This window comes from Globicephala melas, chromosome 2 (assembly GCF_963455315.2).
Source record: "Globicephala melas chromosome 2, mGloMel1.2, whole genome shotgun sequence".
Classification (NCBI taxonomy): domain Eukaryota; kingdom Metazoa; phylum Chordata; class Mammalia; order Artiodactyla; family Delphinidae; genus Globicephala; species Globicephala melas.
In genome coordinates, this window is record NC_083315.2 from 129,884,542 (window position 1) to 129,900,183 (window position 15,642).

At 34.7% G+C, this 15,642-nt stretch overlaps 1 protein-coding gene and 1 non-coding gene across 3 annotated transcripts in view; one reads left to right on the plus strand and one right to left on the minus strand.

The window, feature by feature from the left end:
- STYX (serine/threonine/tyrosine interacting protein) overlaps window positions 1-15,642 on the plus strand; it is a 40,150-nt gene that overhangs the window by 11,977 nt on the left and 12,531 nt on the right. For both annotated transcript variants that reach the window (XR_011377260.1, XM_030854988.2), the window contains exons 5-10: window positions 2,061-2,121; window positions 2,535-2,571; window positions 3,001-3,040; window positions 3,133-3,183; window positions 5,582-5,654; window positions 13,682-13,775. Coding sequence is in view for 1 of the 2 variants with exons in the window: in XM_030854988.2 (XP_030710848.1) it covers window positions 2,061-2,121; window positions 2,535-2,571; window positions 3,001-3,040; window positions 3,133-3,183; window positions 5,582-5,654; window positions 13,682-13,775 (356 nt within the window). In the remaining variant the exon portion in view is untranslated. The remainder of the gene's footprint in view (window positions 1-2,060; window positions 2,122-2,534; window positions 2,572-3,000; window positions 3,041-3,132; window positions 3,184-5,581; window positions 5,655-13,681; window positions 13,776-15,642) is intronic.
- Window positions 14,953-15,025, minus strand: TRNAG-CCC (transfer RNA glycine (anticodon CCC)). The gene has a single exon. It is a non-coding gene; the product is annotated as a tRNA-Gly (tRNA).

Consider the following 15,642-nt stretch of genomic DNA (forward strand, 5'->3'; position numbering starts at 1 on the left):
GCTTCATTTAAAAAAATAAAGCATATATTACACATGATACAAAGGCCAAAGGGTCAAAAAGGTATATAAGGAAAATGTCTCTTTCCTCCCCTAAACCCAGCTACCTAGTCTGTCTCTAGCTAGGAGGCAGCTACTATTAACTCTTTTTTTTTTGATATCATTCTAGAAATATTTGTATAAAAGCATATATGTTAAAACTGTTTTAATGTTCTGCTTTATTGTTTGTAAAAATGAAAGCAACCTGAATGTCCATCAGTATAAGAGACTATAAAATATACTGTGTGAATACACAGTAGAATACTGTAACCATGAAAAAGAATGAAGTATTTCTATGTGTGCTGATATGGACTAATCTTCAAGATTTATTAAATGAAAACAGCAAGGTGCAGAGCCATGTGTTTAAAAATATATGCAGTACATTAGGCATATATTCTTGTATATGCATAGAAAATTTCTGGACTGACAGACTAGAAACTTGATAGTAGGTACTTCTGAGAAGGGAAATTTAGGGTCTGGGATGGTAGAGAGACATTAGGTTTCATTGCAGATGTCTTTATACCGTTAGAATTTTTTATTGTGTGTACACATTTTTCAGTTAATAAAAACTAGTTTTACGGACTTCCCTGGTGGCGCAGTGGTTGAGAGTCCGCCTGCCGATGCAGGGGACATGGGTTCGTGCCCCGGTCCGGGAGGATCCCACATGCCGCGGAGCAGCTGGGCCCGTGAGCCATGGCTGCTGAGCCTGTGCTCCACAACGGGAGAGGCCACAACAGTGAGAGACCCGCGTACCGCAAAAAAAAAAACTAGTTTTAAAAAGGGAATATCTGTAATCTAAAATAAAATAGATCTAACTTTTTCTAATTGGAAAAGAAATACTTGTTCTTTATAGATATGTTGGAAAATACAGAATGACACCAAGAAAAATATTTTAGAAGTCATCCATAAATACACAACCCAGAGGAACATAACTTTAACATTTTGGTATATTTCCTTCTAAACTTTTTCTACTGTATATGTGTATTATGTATACACACATATAGACTTGTGTATATTAAAGAAAATGAAAATGTTATATTTTAAAATGCCATACTACATAGCTTTCTAATTTGTATAGAATTTTTGTTTTTAGTGCCAAAATGTCCTGGACACAGCTTCTGTGTGATAAGCCCTGAATTTATTGAAGTTGCTGCCACCAAAATGATTATTAAAGCAATATTGACTTTAAATTTTAGAACTTAATTACTTAACTAAGTTGTGTTAATAAACAGGTGGTGTTGGATAGGTTAGAAATGGAAGTTTTTATTTTTTATTTTTGGCCGTACCACGCGGCTTGCGGGATCTTAGTTTCCTAACCAGGGTTCGAACCCAGGGTCCCAGGAGTGAAAGCACCAAGTCCTAACCACTGAACCGCTAGGGAATTTCCAGAAGTAGAAGTTTTTCACAAATTAAGGCTAGTATATTAAAATGACTTATTTTAAATGTTTTTGAAGGTGTAAAATTCCAGGACAGGTGGTCTTTTGTTGCTTGTTGCTCTACTGAAGGTTAGTTCAAACAATGAATGTTTGACTCACGGCTCTGTCAGACTGCTGCCTTCTGTTTTGGTTAGTTTCTTCTCTCTCAGACTTTGGGCTTCCTCTGAATTGTCCTCTCTAGGGTTGTGAGGAAAGGTGGCAGGGCCATCCAGAGAAAAGTCTTTTAGTCCTAGGGAAGTTGGTAGAAATAGAAGAATAACAGTAAGGAAAACAGGCAATTCTTGTCTTTATTTTCCAGGTCCACTCTGATCTAGAGGAAGGTTTCTTCCTACTTGTGATTTTTCTATTTTAAGCAGATAGATTTTTTTAAATAATAAGATATCAGAGAAATGTTAACGTGTTATTTAAGGCTTTAAATGCTATCTGTGCCTTCAAGCAGTATAAAATCTATGGCTCGGTTCTTGGGAATATGATATTTTGAAAGTTGTTTTGCATTATTTTCATGGTTGCCAAGAAATTTTCATATTTTTTATATATGAAGAGAGTTTTATCTGAAAATGTGCTTATCACAAAATATTCTATTTTCAGATATTTAGTCTTGGATATTGCAGATAATCCAGTTGAAAATATAATACGTTTTTTCCCCATGGTAGGTATCAATATTTTAATATCATTTAAAATTTATTTATGATTTGACCTGCTTAATTGTGGTTCTAAAACTTAATGAAACATGATTTTCTCCTATACTACTTTTACTTTGTTATGTCTGAAAATTGTGGGATTATATTTTTTTAAATATTTATTATTTTTAAAACCTTTTTATGATCTCCAAATATTTGAGAAATCACACTTCAGATTTCTTAAATTCAAACTAATATTTAAACTTGTAATAGTTGTATTTGTAGCATTTTGGAGATTTTTGACATAAAGTAATTTTTATTCATATAAGTAATCAGGAAATTACTTTCAGTATATTTTGTTTCACTGTATGTATGTATGTATGTATTTTATGCTTATGTTACTCCACATGTTTTATTATAACACATTGTCTTTTGCCTTCAGACTAAAGAATTTATTGATGGGAGCTTACAAAGTGGAGGTAAATAATATTCCTTTACTTAGCTTACATTTATTTTTAGGAGATTATTTATGATAGTTAATTTTTTAGTTAGTATTTGTCTTAATTACAACTTTCATATTCTGCATTTATGTATAATAGACTTCCCAAATTTGTATTTTCCTAACTTCTTGTTTCATTTGGATAGGCTTTCTTAAATATCTCTATAGAACTATTTTTCATGTTCTGGGTCAGCTTTAAATCTCTTTAACCTAAAAGTCTACTGTAATCTCCACACAGTTAATATAAATAAATTCAAGGATTTGAAAATTAATAAGTATCCAAGTTGTATGTATAAAATACATAAAATGTTTAAGAAAAGATTTATTGTAGTATGATCCATAGTTTCAATATATTTTAGCTGCTGAATCAGGTATCTTTCTATCAGAATAACTATTTCTTGTTTTTCAGGAAAAGTTCTTGTCCATGGGAATGCAGGGATCTCCAGGAGGTATGAAGTTAGAGATAATCTTTCTTTCTCTTGCATTTAATTAATGAGTTGTGTTTTCTGTTTTTTTCTAAAAATTTTTTCCCCCTCTTCAGTGCTGCCTTTGTTATTGCATACATTATGGAAACATTTGGAATGAAGTACAGGTAAGAAAGTACTCTGAAACTTAGCCACAATTTAGATTCTCATTAAAATAAAGCTTAATGGAGACGGTTTAGAAGATTTAAGTTAATAATCTCCTGATTTTGTCATCTTGTCATGTTTGATTAGGCAGGCCCTTTTATCCCATGGTTAAGTCTCTTAATCCTTGTAGCTTGTCTACCTTGTATAGATCCACTTAGGCTAATGTTTGTTATTTTATGGAGCTAGTGCTAACTCTTGTTATTTTAACCAAAGATAATTATAGTTGGAATAACCCATGGAAAACTGCTTGCTTACTACTAGGGAATTGGTTAATCTGAGTTTAAAAACTCTTAGACAAAGATGTAATTGCTTCTTTGTTTAAGATTAATTTATTATGTTTTCCTTTAACAGTAGTTGGATGAAAAATTACCTAAGAATTGTTTTAGTGTCTGTTCACAACTCATTGTTTGTCTTATCCAAAATCATCTGTTCCAAGCATATTGCATAGACGAGAGAGAGAGAGAGAGAGAGAGAGAGAGAGAGAGAGGGACAGGCTGATGAACTTTTCACCCTAAAACAAACCAAGAAAACTGGCCAATGTACAGTATTTTCTTTCTTAGTGTGTCTTGTACAAGTTAGAAATCTGTTGTAATCATTGATACCTCCTTCTCTTCACTCCCCATGTCCGAAACTGATCCTTTACCAAATCCTGTCTGTTTTTTGTCCTAAAATATTCCTTGAATCTGGCTCTTTCTCTTTATCATTATTTAATTTCCCTAATCCAAGCTCTAGTCATGTTTTCTTTGGACTCTTCCAGTAGTCACCTTCTTAGTGGTCTCATGTTTTCTTTCCTTCTCTAGTCTGTTCTGTTCTCCACACCACAGTGAGAATGATTTTCTCAAAAGATAAATCTGATCATATGTTACCTTACCCTAAAAAGCTTTCAAAGGTTTCTGATCCTTAATAATTCTTAACATGGCCAATGAAACTTCACATGACATGCCCCTATCAATCTCTCCATTCTAATGCTGTGTTCCCCATTAACCCTCTCCATTTGAGCTATGTTCAGCTTTGGATCCACATGTCTCACATACAGTAGACATTCAGATGCTTTAGTGGTTTTTTTTTTGCCAAGTTATCTTTAATTTATTTAGTTATTTATTTATTTTTGGCTGCGTTGGGTCTTCTTTGCTGCATGTGGGCTTTCTCTAGTTGGGGCGAGCGGGGGCTACTCTTCATTGCAGTGCGTGGGCTTCTCATTGCTGTGGCTTCTCTTGTTGCGGAACACGGACTCTAGGTGCGTGGGCTTCAGTAGTCGTGGCTTGCGGGCTCTAGAGTGCAGGCTCAGTAGTTGTGGTGCATGAACTTAGTTGTTCCACAGCATGTGGGATCTTCCTGGACCAGGGATGGAACCCGTGTCCCCTGCATTGGCAGACAGATTCTTTTTTTTTTTTTTTTTTTTTTTTGCGGTACGCGGGCCTCTCACTGTTGTGGCCTCTCCCGTTGCGGAGCACAGGCTCTGGACGCGCAGACTCAGCGGCCATGGCTCACGGGCCTAGCCGCGGAGCGGCATGTGGGATCTTCCCAAACCGGGGCACAAACCCGTGTCCCCTGCATCGGCAGGCGGACTCTCAACCACTGTGCCACCAGGGAAGCCCTACAGGCAGATTCTTAACCACTGTGCCACCAGGGAAGCCCTACAGGCAGATTCTTAACCACTGTGCCACCAGGGAAGTCCCAAATGCTTTAGTTTATTTGGTATTTTTTATCTAAAAATTATAATGGAAAAGTTTGCTTAAAAGTGTTAATTCTTAAATATTATTTGAATACAAGTGCTTTTATTTAACTGAAAATGATTAATGCCTGGTAGATTTTGTTTTATATATTCTCTTTATTATTTGGTGATGTATCAGTAATAATATTAATAATGAAAATAACTTCCATTTATTGGGTTTCTGCCATGTGCCAGATACTATTCTAGGCACTTTTATCTCAACAACACACGGAAGTCCCTATACTTCTCATTTATTAACCAGTAATAATATCTGAGCATGAACTGTGTGACAGATGCTGTACACGATGTGTTATACTTATTATCTTCCATCTTTACAGTAGTGCTCCAAGATAGGAATTATTATAATGCCTGATTTACAGTTGAGAAAAATAAAGCTTAGAGAAGCTGAGAAGTGTCCCCTTCTAGGACACACAGCTGGGAAGCAAACGAATTGTGATACTTAGTCTGACCATGCTTTCGGTTTTTCCACTACAATTCACTACTTCTCTGTAGTACAAGCTGTATGATTATGATTTTCTATTTTAGGTAAATTGTTAGGTAAGTTCATATTTTAGATAAATTCTGGAAAAATTGAGATTAATTCATGAAATAATATTATCGCTTTAGTTTTCTTTTTTTGTTTTCAGAGATGCATTTGCTTACGTTCAAGAAAGAAGATTTTGTATTAATCCTAATGCTGGATTTGTCCATCAGCTTCAGGTAACTTCTCTCTTCTTCCTCTTTAAGGCAGTCAGAAAGTAGGATAATTAAAATCTTATGTTCATGTAATTTAGTTGTAGTATTTACTTTGTAAATACTTAAAAATTGCCATAACCTGATTAATTTGATTCTTTGTTCAAGTTTACATCTGTATTTAAAATTATCAATATTTTCTTAAAAGCTACCGTTAACAAGAAAAAAAGAGTTAAAGGCACATTTTTCAACCTAAAGTAAAATAATTGGTGTTAGAAATGTCTTCAATTACTTCTTTATTTTAATCACACATACAGAGCATAAGAGTTTTGATTCTAAATGTATTATGTATAGCTGCTTTTTCTGTTTTATATGCTTTATCTTTTCCATATTCTTTCACATTTTGATGATGCCTAGAAGATGCACTAAAAAGACAGTAAAGTAAACTTGTGAATTTATCTGATTAATTTATTTGATTTTTTTCCAAGAAGGAAAATCATAGGTTGAAGAATGTGCTCTGGCTGATTCTATCCAGTTATGCAGGAATAAATCTTACATTGAGACATCAAGAGCACTACAAAATGGGTTGTCTCAGTTACCAAACTTTAAATTTTGCTTCCTTTTTATTTTTAATTCACTTTTAGTTTTTACTTCATTTAAAAGAGAAAAAAATACGGTTAAAAAAATAAAAATTCAATAATGCCTAAGAAGAATACTTGAAAAGTAAGTCTCCTTAATAGTATATCTTGAAGATCACATATAGCTCTATCTGCATAATATTTTTATGTGTATATGTACATAGATGTATGTGTGTATTGCAGTTTTATATGATCAATTGCTTATACACGGACCTTTAGATTGTTTCCAGCCTTTCATGATTTTAAACAACATTGGAAAGAATATCCTGGTAGGTACATCTTTGTTTACATGTGTGAATGCACCTGTATGATAACTGATCAGAGTAGAATTGCTGGGTCAGAGGGCATTTGAAATTTGATGTTGCCAAATTGCCTCTAAAAAGGCTTCAGGAAACAAGGGGTACCTGTTTACCCATACCTAATCAATACCAATAGTGAAAGTGTTTTATGAAACTTCTTGATCATTGTTATCATGGTGGTAAAAGTGGCAACTCCTTATGATTTGCCTATTTTTCTATCAGGTTGTTGGTCTTTTTCTCATTGGCTTGTAAGGACTCTGTATATTAAGAAAATCTGTCTTTATCCAACTGATTTGAAATGCCATTTTTATTATATACCAAATTCTGATCTATACTTGAGTCTGTTTCTGACCTTGTATTTTGTTCCATTGATCTGCTTATTGCCGCACTTGTATCAAACAATTTTAAATACTATAATATTATGTAAGTAATTTATATTACTTATATCAAGTAATTTAATCAAGATCCCCTCATTAATGTTTTTTCTGGAATTTTCCTGGTATGTTCTTAACACTTATTTTTTGGTGTGAACTTTACTGGAAAGAGTCCTGTAGTTGTTTTTAATAACATTATCTCTACATTCACAGTTCAGAAGGAATTGACACCTTTAAATTTTTCTCAGTATGTTCCTCTCTAAGAGTATGTTCCATTTATTCAAGTCAATTTCTATGTCTTTTAGTGTTTTAAAGTTTTCTTTATATAGAATATATGCATTTCTTATGAAATTTATTCCTATTTTCTTTTATTCCCATTATAAATAAAATGTTTTTTTCCTTCAGTATGTTTTCTAATTAGTTACTTATATATAGGAAAGCTATTGATTTTTATTGTTTTAAGTTGGCATTAAACTCTAAACAATTCTGAAAATTTTTCTAATTGTCTTAGATTTTCATCTCCAAATCATAATAATTTTGCAACTTTTCTAATTTTTTTTTTCTCATTGGATGGTCATTGTATCAGAACCATGATAAGTAATAGTGGTATAGTACTTGTACTTTATTCTTGATTTCAGTGTCAGTGCTTCTAGTATTGCACTGTGTGTGTGTGTGTGTGTCTGTGTGTGTGTGTGTGTGTGTGTGTGTATGTATTCATCTGTGCCTATGTAAAGAGTTTTTACCAGGAATAGATGTTGAGTTTTAGCTTAAAAAAATTTTTTTTAATGGAATGACTGTAGTTTTACTCCTTTAAGCCATTAATATGGTGAGTTGAATTATTGGATCACATTATGCTAGATTTCTTAATTTTGAATCATCATTTTGGTTCACAAATGGATCTCACTTGGTTATGGTACACTATGTTCCATGAATGTGTTGCTAGATTCTATTTGTCAGTATTTTTTTTAAGATTTTGGAATTAGTTGAATAAGTGATATTGGTTTGTAATTTTCTTCTATACTACCCTCTTCTGGTTTGGGTGTTTATCACGTGATTCTCATTTTTAAAATGGAAACTTGCTTTCTCTTTATGTGCTCTAGAACAATGTAAATTAGATTGGAGTTATGGGCTTCTTGGTGTTCTGATATATGGTACCTGTGAAATCATTGGACCTTGATTTTTTAATTTAATTCAGTTATTCATTATTTCATTCATTTGTGTATTTTGAGGGTGGACCAATTCTTGGACAGCTTTTCTTCATTTGGTAGGTTAAGTCTGATTTTCATATACTCCTCAGGTCACTTTGGATGGTTTCATAATCTCCTATATAATCATTCATTTCATAGGATTTGAGATAAAATTGAGGAAAATATTTTTCCATTCTTTTTTCAGTTTTGTGTATCTGTGCTTTCTTTTTTCCTTGATCTGGTTAGTTTATATAACTTCTTTATATTTGAATTTCTCCTTGCTTTCTGCTTTCCTTAGGTTTTTGTTGTTCGTGCTGCTGCTGCTGTTATTCTTTAGTGAATTTCCTGAGTTGAAAGCTTAGTTTTTCATTCTTTCAAGAATTCAAGACTATGAATTATCCTCTTAGCATTGCTTTAGCCATATTCTACATATCGTACATAGATTCTGCTATGCAATATTTTTATTACTGTTATAGCTTGATATTCTGTGATTTCACTTTTGATTTTATTTTTTACTTAACATTTGTTTGAGAGGTTTTTTTAAAAAAAACTATATAGGTGACAAGGTTTATTTTCCATTTTTGTTCATTTCTAATACTATTTACTTCTTGAATTTTTTAATGTTTTCTTCATGGCCTAATATACAGTTGTTATTACGACTGTCTCCTGGGCACTTGAAAAGAAGATGTATTCTCTGTTTTCAGGGCATAAAGCTCAATATACAGTCGTCCCTCAGTATCCGTGGGAGATTGGTTTCAGGACACCCACCCCCCACCCCCACCGCCCCGTGAATTCCAAATCTTATATAAAATGGCATAGTACAGTCAGTCCTCTGTATCTGTGGGTTCTGCATCCGTGCATAGAGGGCTGATAGTATTTGTTTGATTCGTCTGTCTTGGGCTGAGAGGTGAATTGAAACTCCTTTACTTTATTATATTTCTGTTTATTTTTTCTTTAGTTCTTCTAGTGTCTTTGCCAATTTTGGTACTGTGTTATTTGGTAGATAAAATTCAAGTTAGATCTTCATTGTAGTTATATATTCATTATTCCTCCATTCAATTATTTTACTTTGAAATTAACCTTGTGTAATATTGTTTGCATTTGCCTTGTGAGTTTCTGCATTACTTTTCTTTCCACCTTTCTAAATCACTTTGTTTTAGATGCATTTCCTATATATGGTCTATGGCTGGATTTTGCTATTTGATTTGTTATCAGTATTTTTCTTTAATAGGTGAATTTATCCCACTTTCTTGCACTAAAAATGATATATACTTTTGTCTGTCATTTTATTTCATGTCACGCTTTCTCTTTTAAATGCATCTTTTAAAACTTTTCACTATAGTTTATGAATTTTTTGTATGTTTGCATTCTTTTGATAATTTTTAAGTTTATTGTTTTTAGTTCTAATGGGCACAGTTGTAACTTTATAGTATATACATATGTTTCTTGAGTTATCACTTTTAAATAACTATCAGTTGATTTCCACTATAAAAGATAAAAATTTATATACCTCTACTTCTTTCCTCCTTCCCCTCCACTACCTGTTTTGTTATTAGTCTTAGTTCTTCTAGGAGTTACCTCTTAAACCTTTAAAAATATTTAAATATTATACCTCTTGTTACTTAGCAATGTAAGATCATCTACTTAAACTACCTCCTGTTATATGTCCTGTCACCTCCTTTTTTTAAAAAAAAGATTATACTTTTTCTACATTGTTACAGATTATAATATTTATATTCTGTCCTATAACCACATTTTCTAGTTGTTCATCCTTAGTTCTACATTTAAATAGGATTCTAGCTTCTGTATTCAACTAATGGAGTTTGTCTTTGAGCATTATTTTCAAGAAGAGTTCTTGGAAACTATATTCCCTAAGTCCTGGCATTTTGGAAAATATTTTTCTGTTGCTCTTATGTTTGAATGACAATTGGCTAGATAAAAATTTTTTGTTTAATACTTTTTCCCTTATGGGTTTGTACACAGACCTGACATTGAATATTGCTCCAGAGAAGGCTGAGGGGAGCCTAATTTAAAATTTTTCCCCCTTAAAAGACTTGATTGGGAGGAGGAGGTGTTGTCTGGATGAACATAGGATGATTTGTCAAGGTATATCTTGTTGAATGTTCTATATTAACTTCTCAGTCTTAGTATGCCCTTAGCACTTACAGAGTCACACCTTCCCTTATTTCAGAAAGTTTTCTTCTACTATGTATTTGGCTTCTGTTTTTGTTGTTCTGTTTCATTTGCCTGGTTTTTTCTCCCAGAGACATATTTTATGTTGGTTCCCTTTTTCTTCCATATCTTCCATTTTCTCTGTAATTATTTTCAACTTTGTTCTTTTCTCTTGGCTTGATTTTTCTCAAGCTTTTCCTCCCTTTCCCATATGTCATTGTTTCATCACATGTTTATTTGGCATTGTTCTAGGCAATGGCAGTAAAGCAGAGAAAAAAATAGAAATCTCTGACCTCATGAAACCTATTCTAATGAGAGAATTAAACAGTAAACAAAGTAAAATGTAGAAGGTCAGATAGTAATGGGTCACAGAGAAAAATAAGGGAGGGAGAAATAAGGCCATATAAGGAGATGCGACATGAATTGCATTTTTAAACGGTGATCAGAAAAGGCCTTATTGCAAAAATGATATTTGAGCAGAGACCTGGAGAAATTAGGAGAACAAGCTGTGCTGATATTGGGGGGAAGGCATTCTAGGTAGCAGGAATATACGAGCAAGTGCCTTGAAATGGGAGTAAGCGTAGTATTTTCGAGAAGTGCAAGAAGGTCAGTGTGGCTGCAACAGAGTAAGCAAATAATGGTAGGAGATTAAAGCTGGGAGGTAAGGGGCCACATGACAGGCGTTTGTAGGCCATTATAAGTAAGGCCTTTGGCTTTTATTTTAAGTGAAGGAACAACTTCAGATTGCCTGCTGCTGTGCTGAATATAGTATACTGTGTATATACTGTAGGGGTTTGTTGGGGTTTGGGCAGAAGCAGGTGCTTGAGTTAAGAGGCTGTTGCAGTGATGGAGTCAAGAGAGTGTTGGTTTGAATCAAAGTGGTTGCAGGGGGAGAGGTGAGAAGAGATCAGATGCTGGATTTATTTGACAGTAGAGCTGACGGAATTTGCTGATGGATTGGATGTGAAGAGAGATTGGGATGAATTTAAGCCTTGTAGCCTGAACACTGGAAGAGGAACTGCTACTTGCTTGTATGGGAGAAACTGCCTGAAATTTGAAGGGAGTAAAATCAAGAGTCGGTTTTGGTCATGTTAAGGTTGAGAGAGCTATTAGATAGTGGGCAGGTATACATATAAGCCTGGATTTCATGAGAAAGAACTGTATTTCTAGGGGTTATCAATATATAGATGCTATTGAAAGCTTTGAAACTGGATGAGATCACTAGAGAAGTGAGTGTGGATAGAGAAGGATTTCAAAAACAGAACCTTAATGTATTCCCAGCATGTAGAGATTGTGGAGATGGGGAATCAGCAGAGGAGGCTGAAAAGAGTGGCCAGTGAGTTAGGAAGAAAATCAGGATGGTCTGGTGTTTGGGAAGTCAAGTGAAGAAGGTGTTAGAAGAGTGGGGAATGACCCTCTGTTTCAAAGGTTGATAACAGGTTAAATAAGATAAGGGCTGAGAATTGACATTAGGTTAGGAACATGATGTCATTAGTGCCCTTGACAATTTTTGTGGAAGGGGGAAGATAAGCATAATTGCTCAGAGTTGAAAGGAAAATGGGAAGAGAGGAATGTGAACAGCAAGAATAGATAATTCCAGGAATTACGCTTAGAAGGGGAAAACAGAAATGAAACAGTAGTTGGAGGGGAAACTAGGATTAAGAGGGGTGTTCTGTTTGTTTTCTGAAATGGTAGGAAATGGCATAGTCATCTCTTTTATTGTCCTATTTCTTCCATGAATGCTTTTATCTCTTCTTTGAACTCGTTTCAGAAATGCCGTATTCTCATTGATTTCATGGAGAATTGTAATTTTGACCTGCTCCGTGGTGTAGTTTTCATGCAGTGTTCTTTATATATAGACTTTTGGTTATAATGTTGCTTTTCTTTCCCTTGCAAACATCTTTACATAAGACATACATTGGTTCCTTTTTTGATATTGGTCATCTTTGAACTGGAGACATTCTTCTTAGATAAGCTATTTGCCCAACAATAAGGTTGTGGGAAAGGGACCAGGGGAGTGGTGGGGAAAGGTAGGCAGCTTAAATTTTCCCAGTTGTCTTGGAAGACTTTCTCACCAACACTTTTCTCCAGTGGTATGACTCTACTTTGTGGGGAAAAAAAAGCCCCTTTTGTCACAGGTTCTTCTTGTTTAGATTGATGAACAGTGCATGCACATTAGAATCACCTGGGGAATGTTACCCGTACCAGTTAAATGAGAATCTCTGGGGGGAGAGGAGAGGAGTTGACTATATACCTACAGGTTTTAAGGCTCCTCAGGTGATTCTCAGGTATAGCCAGGCTTGAGAATCAATAGTTTAGCCTTTACTTTCAGCTGACCAAGATCAGCAGATGCTTGGCAACATGCAACCCAGTTTCTCCTCCACGTTGCTTGCGTCTTGCAGAAATGCCAGGTGTGGGTGTTCACATTTTCCTTAATATGCCCTTCCTCCTCCCACAGCCCATGCACACTTCCTGGCTGTATCATACTAGGCAAGGGCTTGTTAGTTTGTCAGCTGTACCCACTCTGTCTGATATCCGCAGTCAGGCATCTTTTGTGCATAGCTTAGTCTGGTTCCATTTTTTTTTAATGTTATTGTGAAATATAATACACATATATAAAAATGCATAAAGTGCGAATAAACATCCATGTAACTGCCATCCAGGTAAAGAAATTGAACGTTTGCCAGAATCCCAGAAGCCCTCTTGAGGCCTCTTTCTAATCATAATTCTCTTTCTGCCATCGTAAAGGTAGCCAGTATCCTGACTTATTTGATAATTAATTCCTTACTTTTCTCTTCATTCTTCTCATATTCAGGGTTATGGATGTTTCCTAGCTTCTTTGAATAAGGAGTTCTCTATTTCTTGTTTTCAGAAAGGGGAGAGAGTTAGGAATGGCTTTATTACTCCATCTTTAACTGGAAGTAGAGGACTATTGATTTTAAGGAATTAGAACCAAATATATACTTGAATCAATTAAATGCCATATATTAATCTGATTTTTAAAAATATTTTATTTCTTTTTATTCTTATAATCATTCTATGAGATTGCCAGTTTGGGTTTTGGGGGTATGTATGAGTTTTAACAGATGAAGTCAGAGATCATATAGCTTATGCCCAATGGCAGAGAATACATACTGACTGGCAGTTCAATGTACAGTGCCTTAGTGCAAGCTATTTACTTGACTTGATTTATAGTCTCATCAATAAACGTGAAATTATAAGATAGGAATTTTAAGCCTTTCTCTTACAGCAATATGGCACCAGAGTTTTCAGTATAAACTAAGAATACCAATAATGTATGTATTAAACACTTTTAAAATTTTGTTTTGTTTTGAGTATCTAAGAATTTAAATGTATATTCAAGTTAATTAAAATCTTTTCTAGGAATATGAAGCCATCTACCTAGCGAAATTAACAATACAGATGATGTCGCCACTTCAGATAGAAAGGTCGTTATCTGTTCATTCTGGCACCACAGGTAAGGATTTTTTCATTTTGGAGAAATTTGGGAAGAAAGATGATGGTAGTGAAAAATAGAAGAGAAGAAGCATCTTTTGCTCATTAACAAGTTACACTGAACAATTTAAATTGTTTAGAAAATTTTTGGATGGACTATTTAATTAAAATAAGATAATTTCAAATTTTAAATTTATAATTAAATATGTATTATATTGAGCTTCTGTGTGTACACCACTAGTTAATTAGAACGTGTTGGTTGGAAGATCAGATTTCTACTTTGTTGAGTTTTAAATCTTTAAGCAGTATAACTGTGTTGCAAAGATTAAAATAATAAGAGGGGTCTGGAGATGAGCCCCTAAATACACTTAGGTGATCTTATTAAAAATGAAAGGTGGTTAGTAAGTAAAAGCAGGGTGACTAAATGTAAGCTACCTCAGTTTTTCTCTTGCCGTAAGTATTTGAATCCTTTCTCCTTTCTCTATTGCAGTGTCCCCTCCCCCATTTTAAAAGTTAATGATCCAGGCATGCTCTCAAAATCCTAACTTTGGCATCCTCTCCAAGATCTTGCTACCCTTTTTTGTCTCCTTTCTTTTTATTAGAGCATTCGTGGAATTTTTTTAGTTTATGGTTTTTCTCTCCCAGAGTTCCTTTCAGTCTTATTTGAACCTACAACCTTGTAAGTTAGGAGAAACAGTTTACATACCTGGTTAGTGTTGGACCTGGAAATTTAACACTGGCTGCTCCACAAGTCCAGCACTATATTGCACTTCCTTAGTGATAATACTATATACCCATCCTTCAGGCTCAACTTCCCAGTTGTCATTGACTCTTTGCAACTTCTATCTAATCATTTTCCAAAATGGGATGGTCTGTTTCCTCAGTACCTAGAATTCCCTCCCTCTTTTATAGTACCCTTAATTTCGGTCAAGTTCAGGTCCATATTGGCCTCCTATTCCAACTCTTGTTATTTAGTCTGTTCTGTACATTGTGGCCAGACTTATTTTCATGAAAGATAGTTCTAATAGTGATATTCTTCCTGTATAAAAGTCTTCATTGGCGTATTTTTTTTTCATATTTGTTTATTTATTTGGTTGCCCCAGGTTGTAGTTGCAGCAGGTGGGCTCCTTAGTTGCGGCTCGCGGGCTCCTTAGTTGTGGCGTGCGAGCTCTTAGTTACGGCATGCATGTGGGATCTAGTTCCCTGACCAGGGATCGAACCCGGGCCCCCTGCATTGGGAGTGCAGAGTCTTAACCACTGGACCACCAGGGAAGTCCCCACTGGCATAATTTCTACTGAAGAAAACACATCATAGGTAGTAATTAAAGGCCCTTTTGATCTTTATTTGTATCTCTCACTGTACCTCTATATATGTACTCCAGAAAATGGGACTACTAATGGTTTCCTGTGCGTGTCTTCTGTTCTCCACCTAGAAAGCATCACCTTCAGTCTCTCTCTCCATAAAAACTTGGTTCAGATGTCATCACCTCAAGAAAACATGATGATTAACTTACTGTTCCTCTAATCTCTAGTTATTCAAAACTGCCATAGAGCTTTATCTGTACCTCCTCACTTTCTGCCTTGTATTAGTTACCTATGTCTCTTACCTCCCTTCGTAGAATGCAGGTGCAACACTGCATCTGAAACTGTTACAACCACTGTATTTAGACTTATGGCTAGCATATTTTCTTCTCTATTCCATCAATACTATATTTCTATCCTTAATTTTAATCTTACAGTGAAACATTAGTTTTCTGTTGGAATCCACCCTCTGTATTAACATTATTACCATGATTTAGCACAACCTTTAGGGCATAAGTTTAAGGTCATGCGATTGTTAGGCAGATAACACAGCAAACCCTCTACCAGTTCAGTTGTTCCCTAAAGTT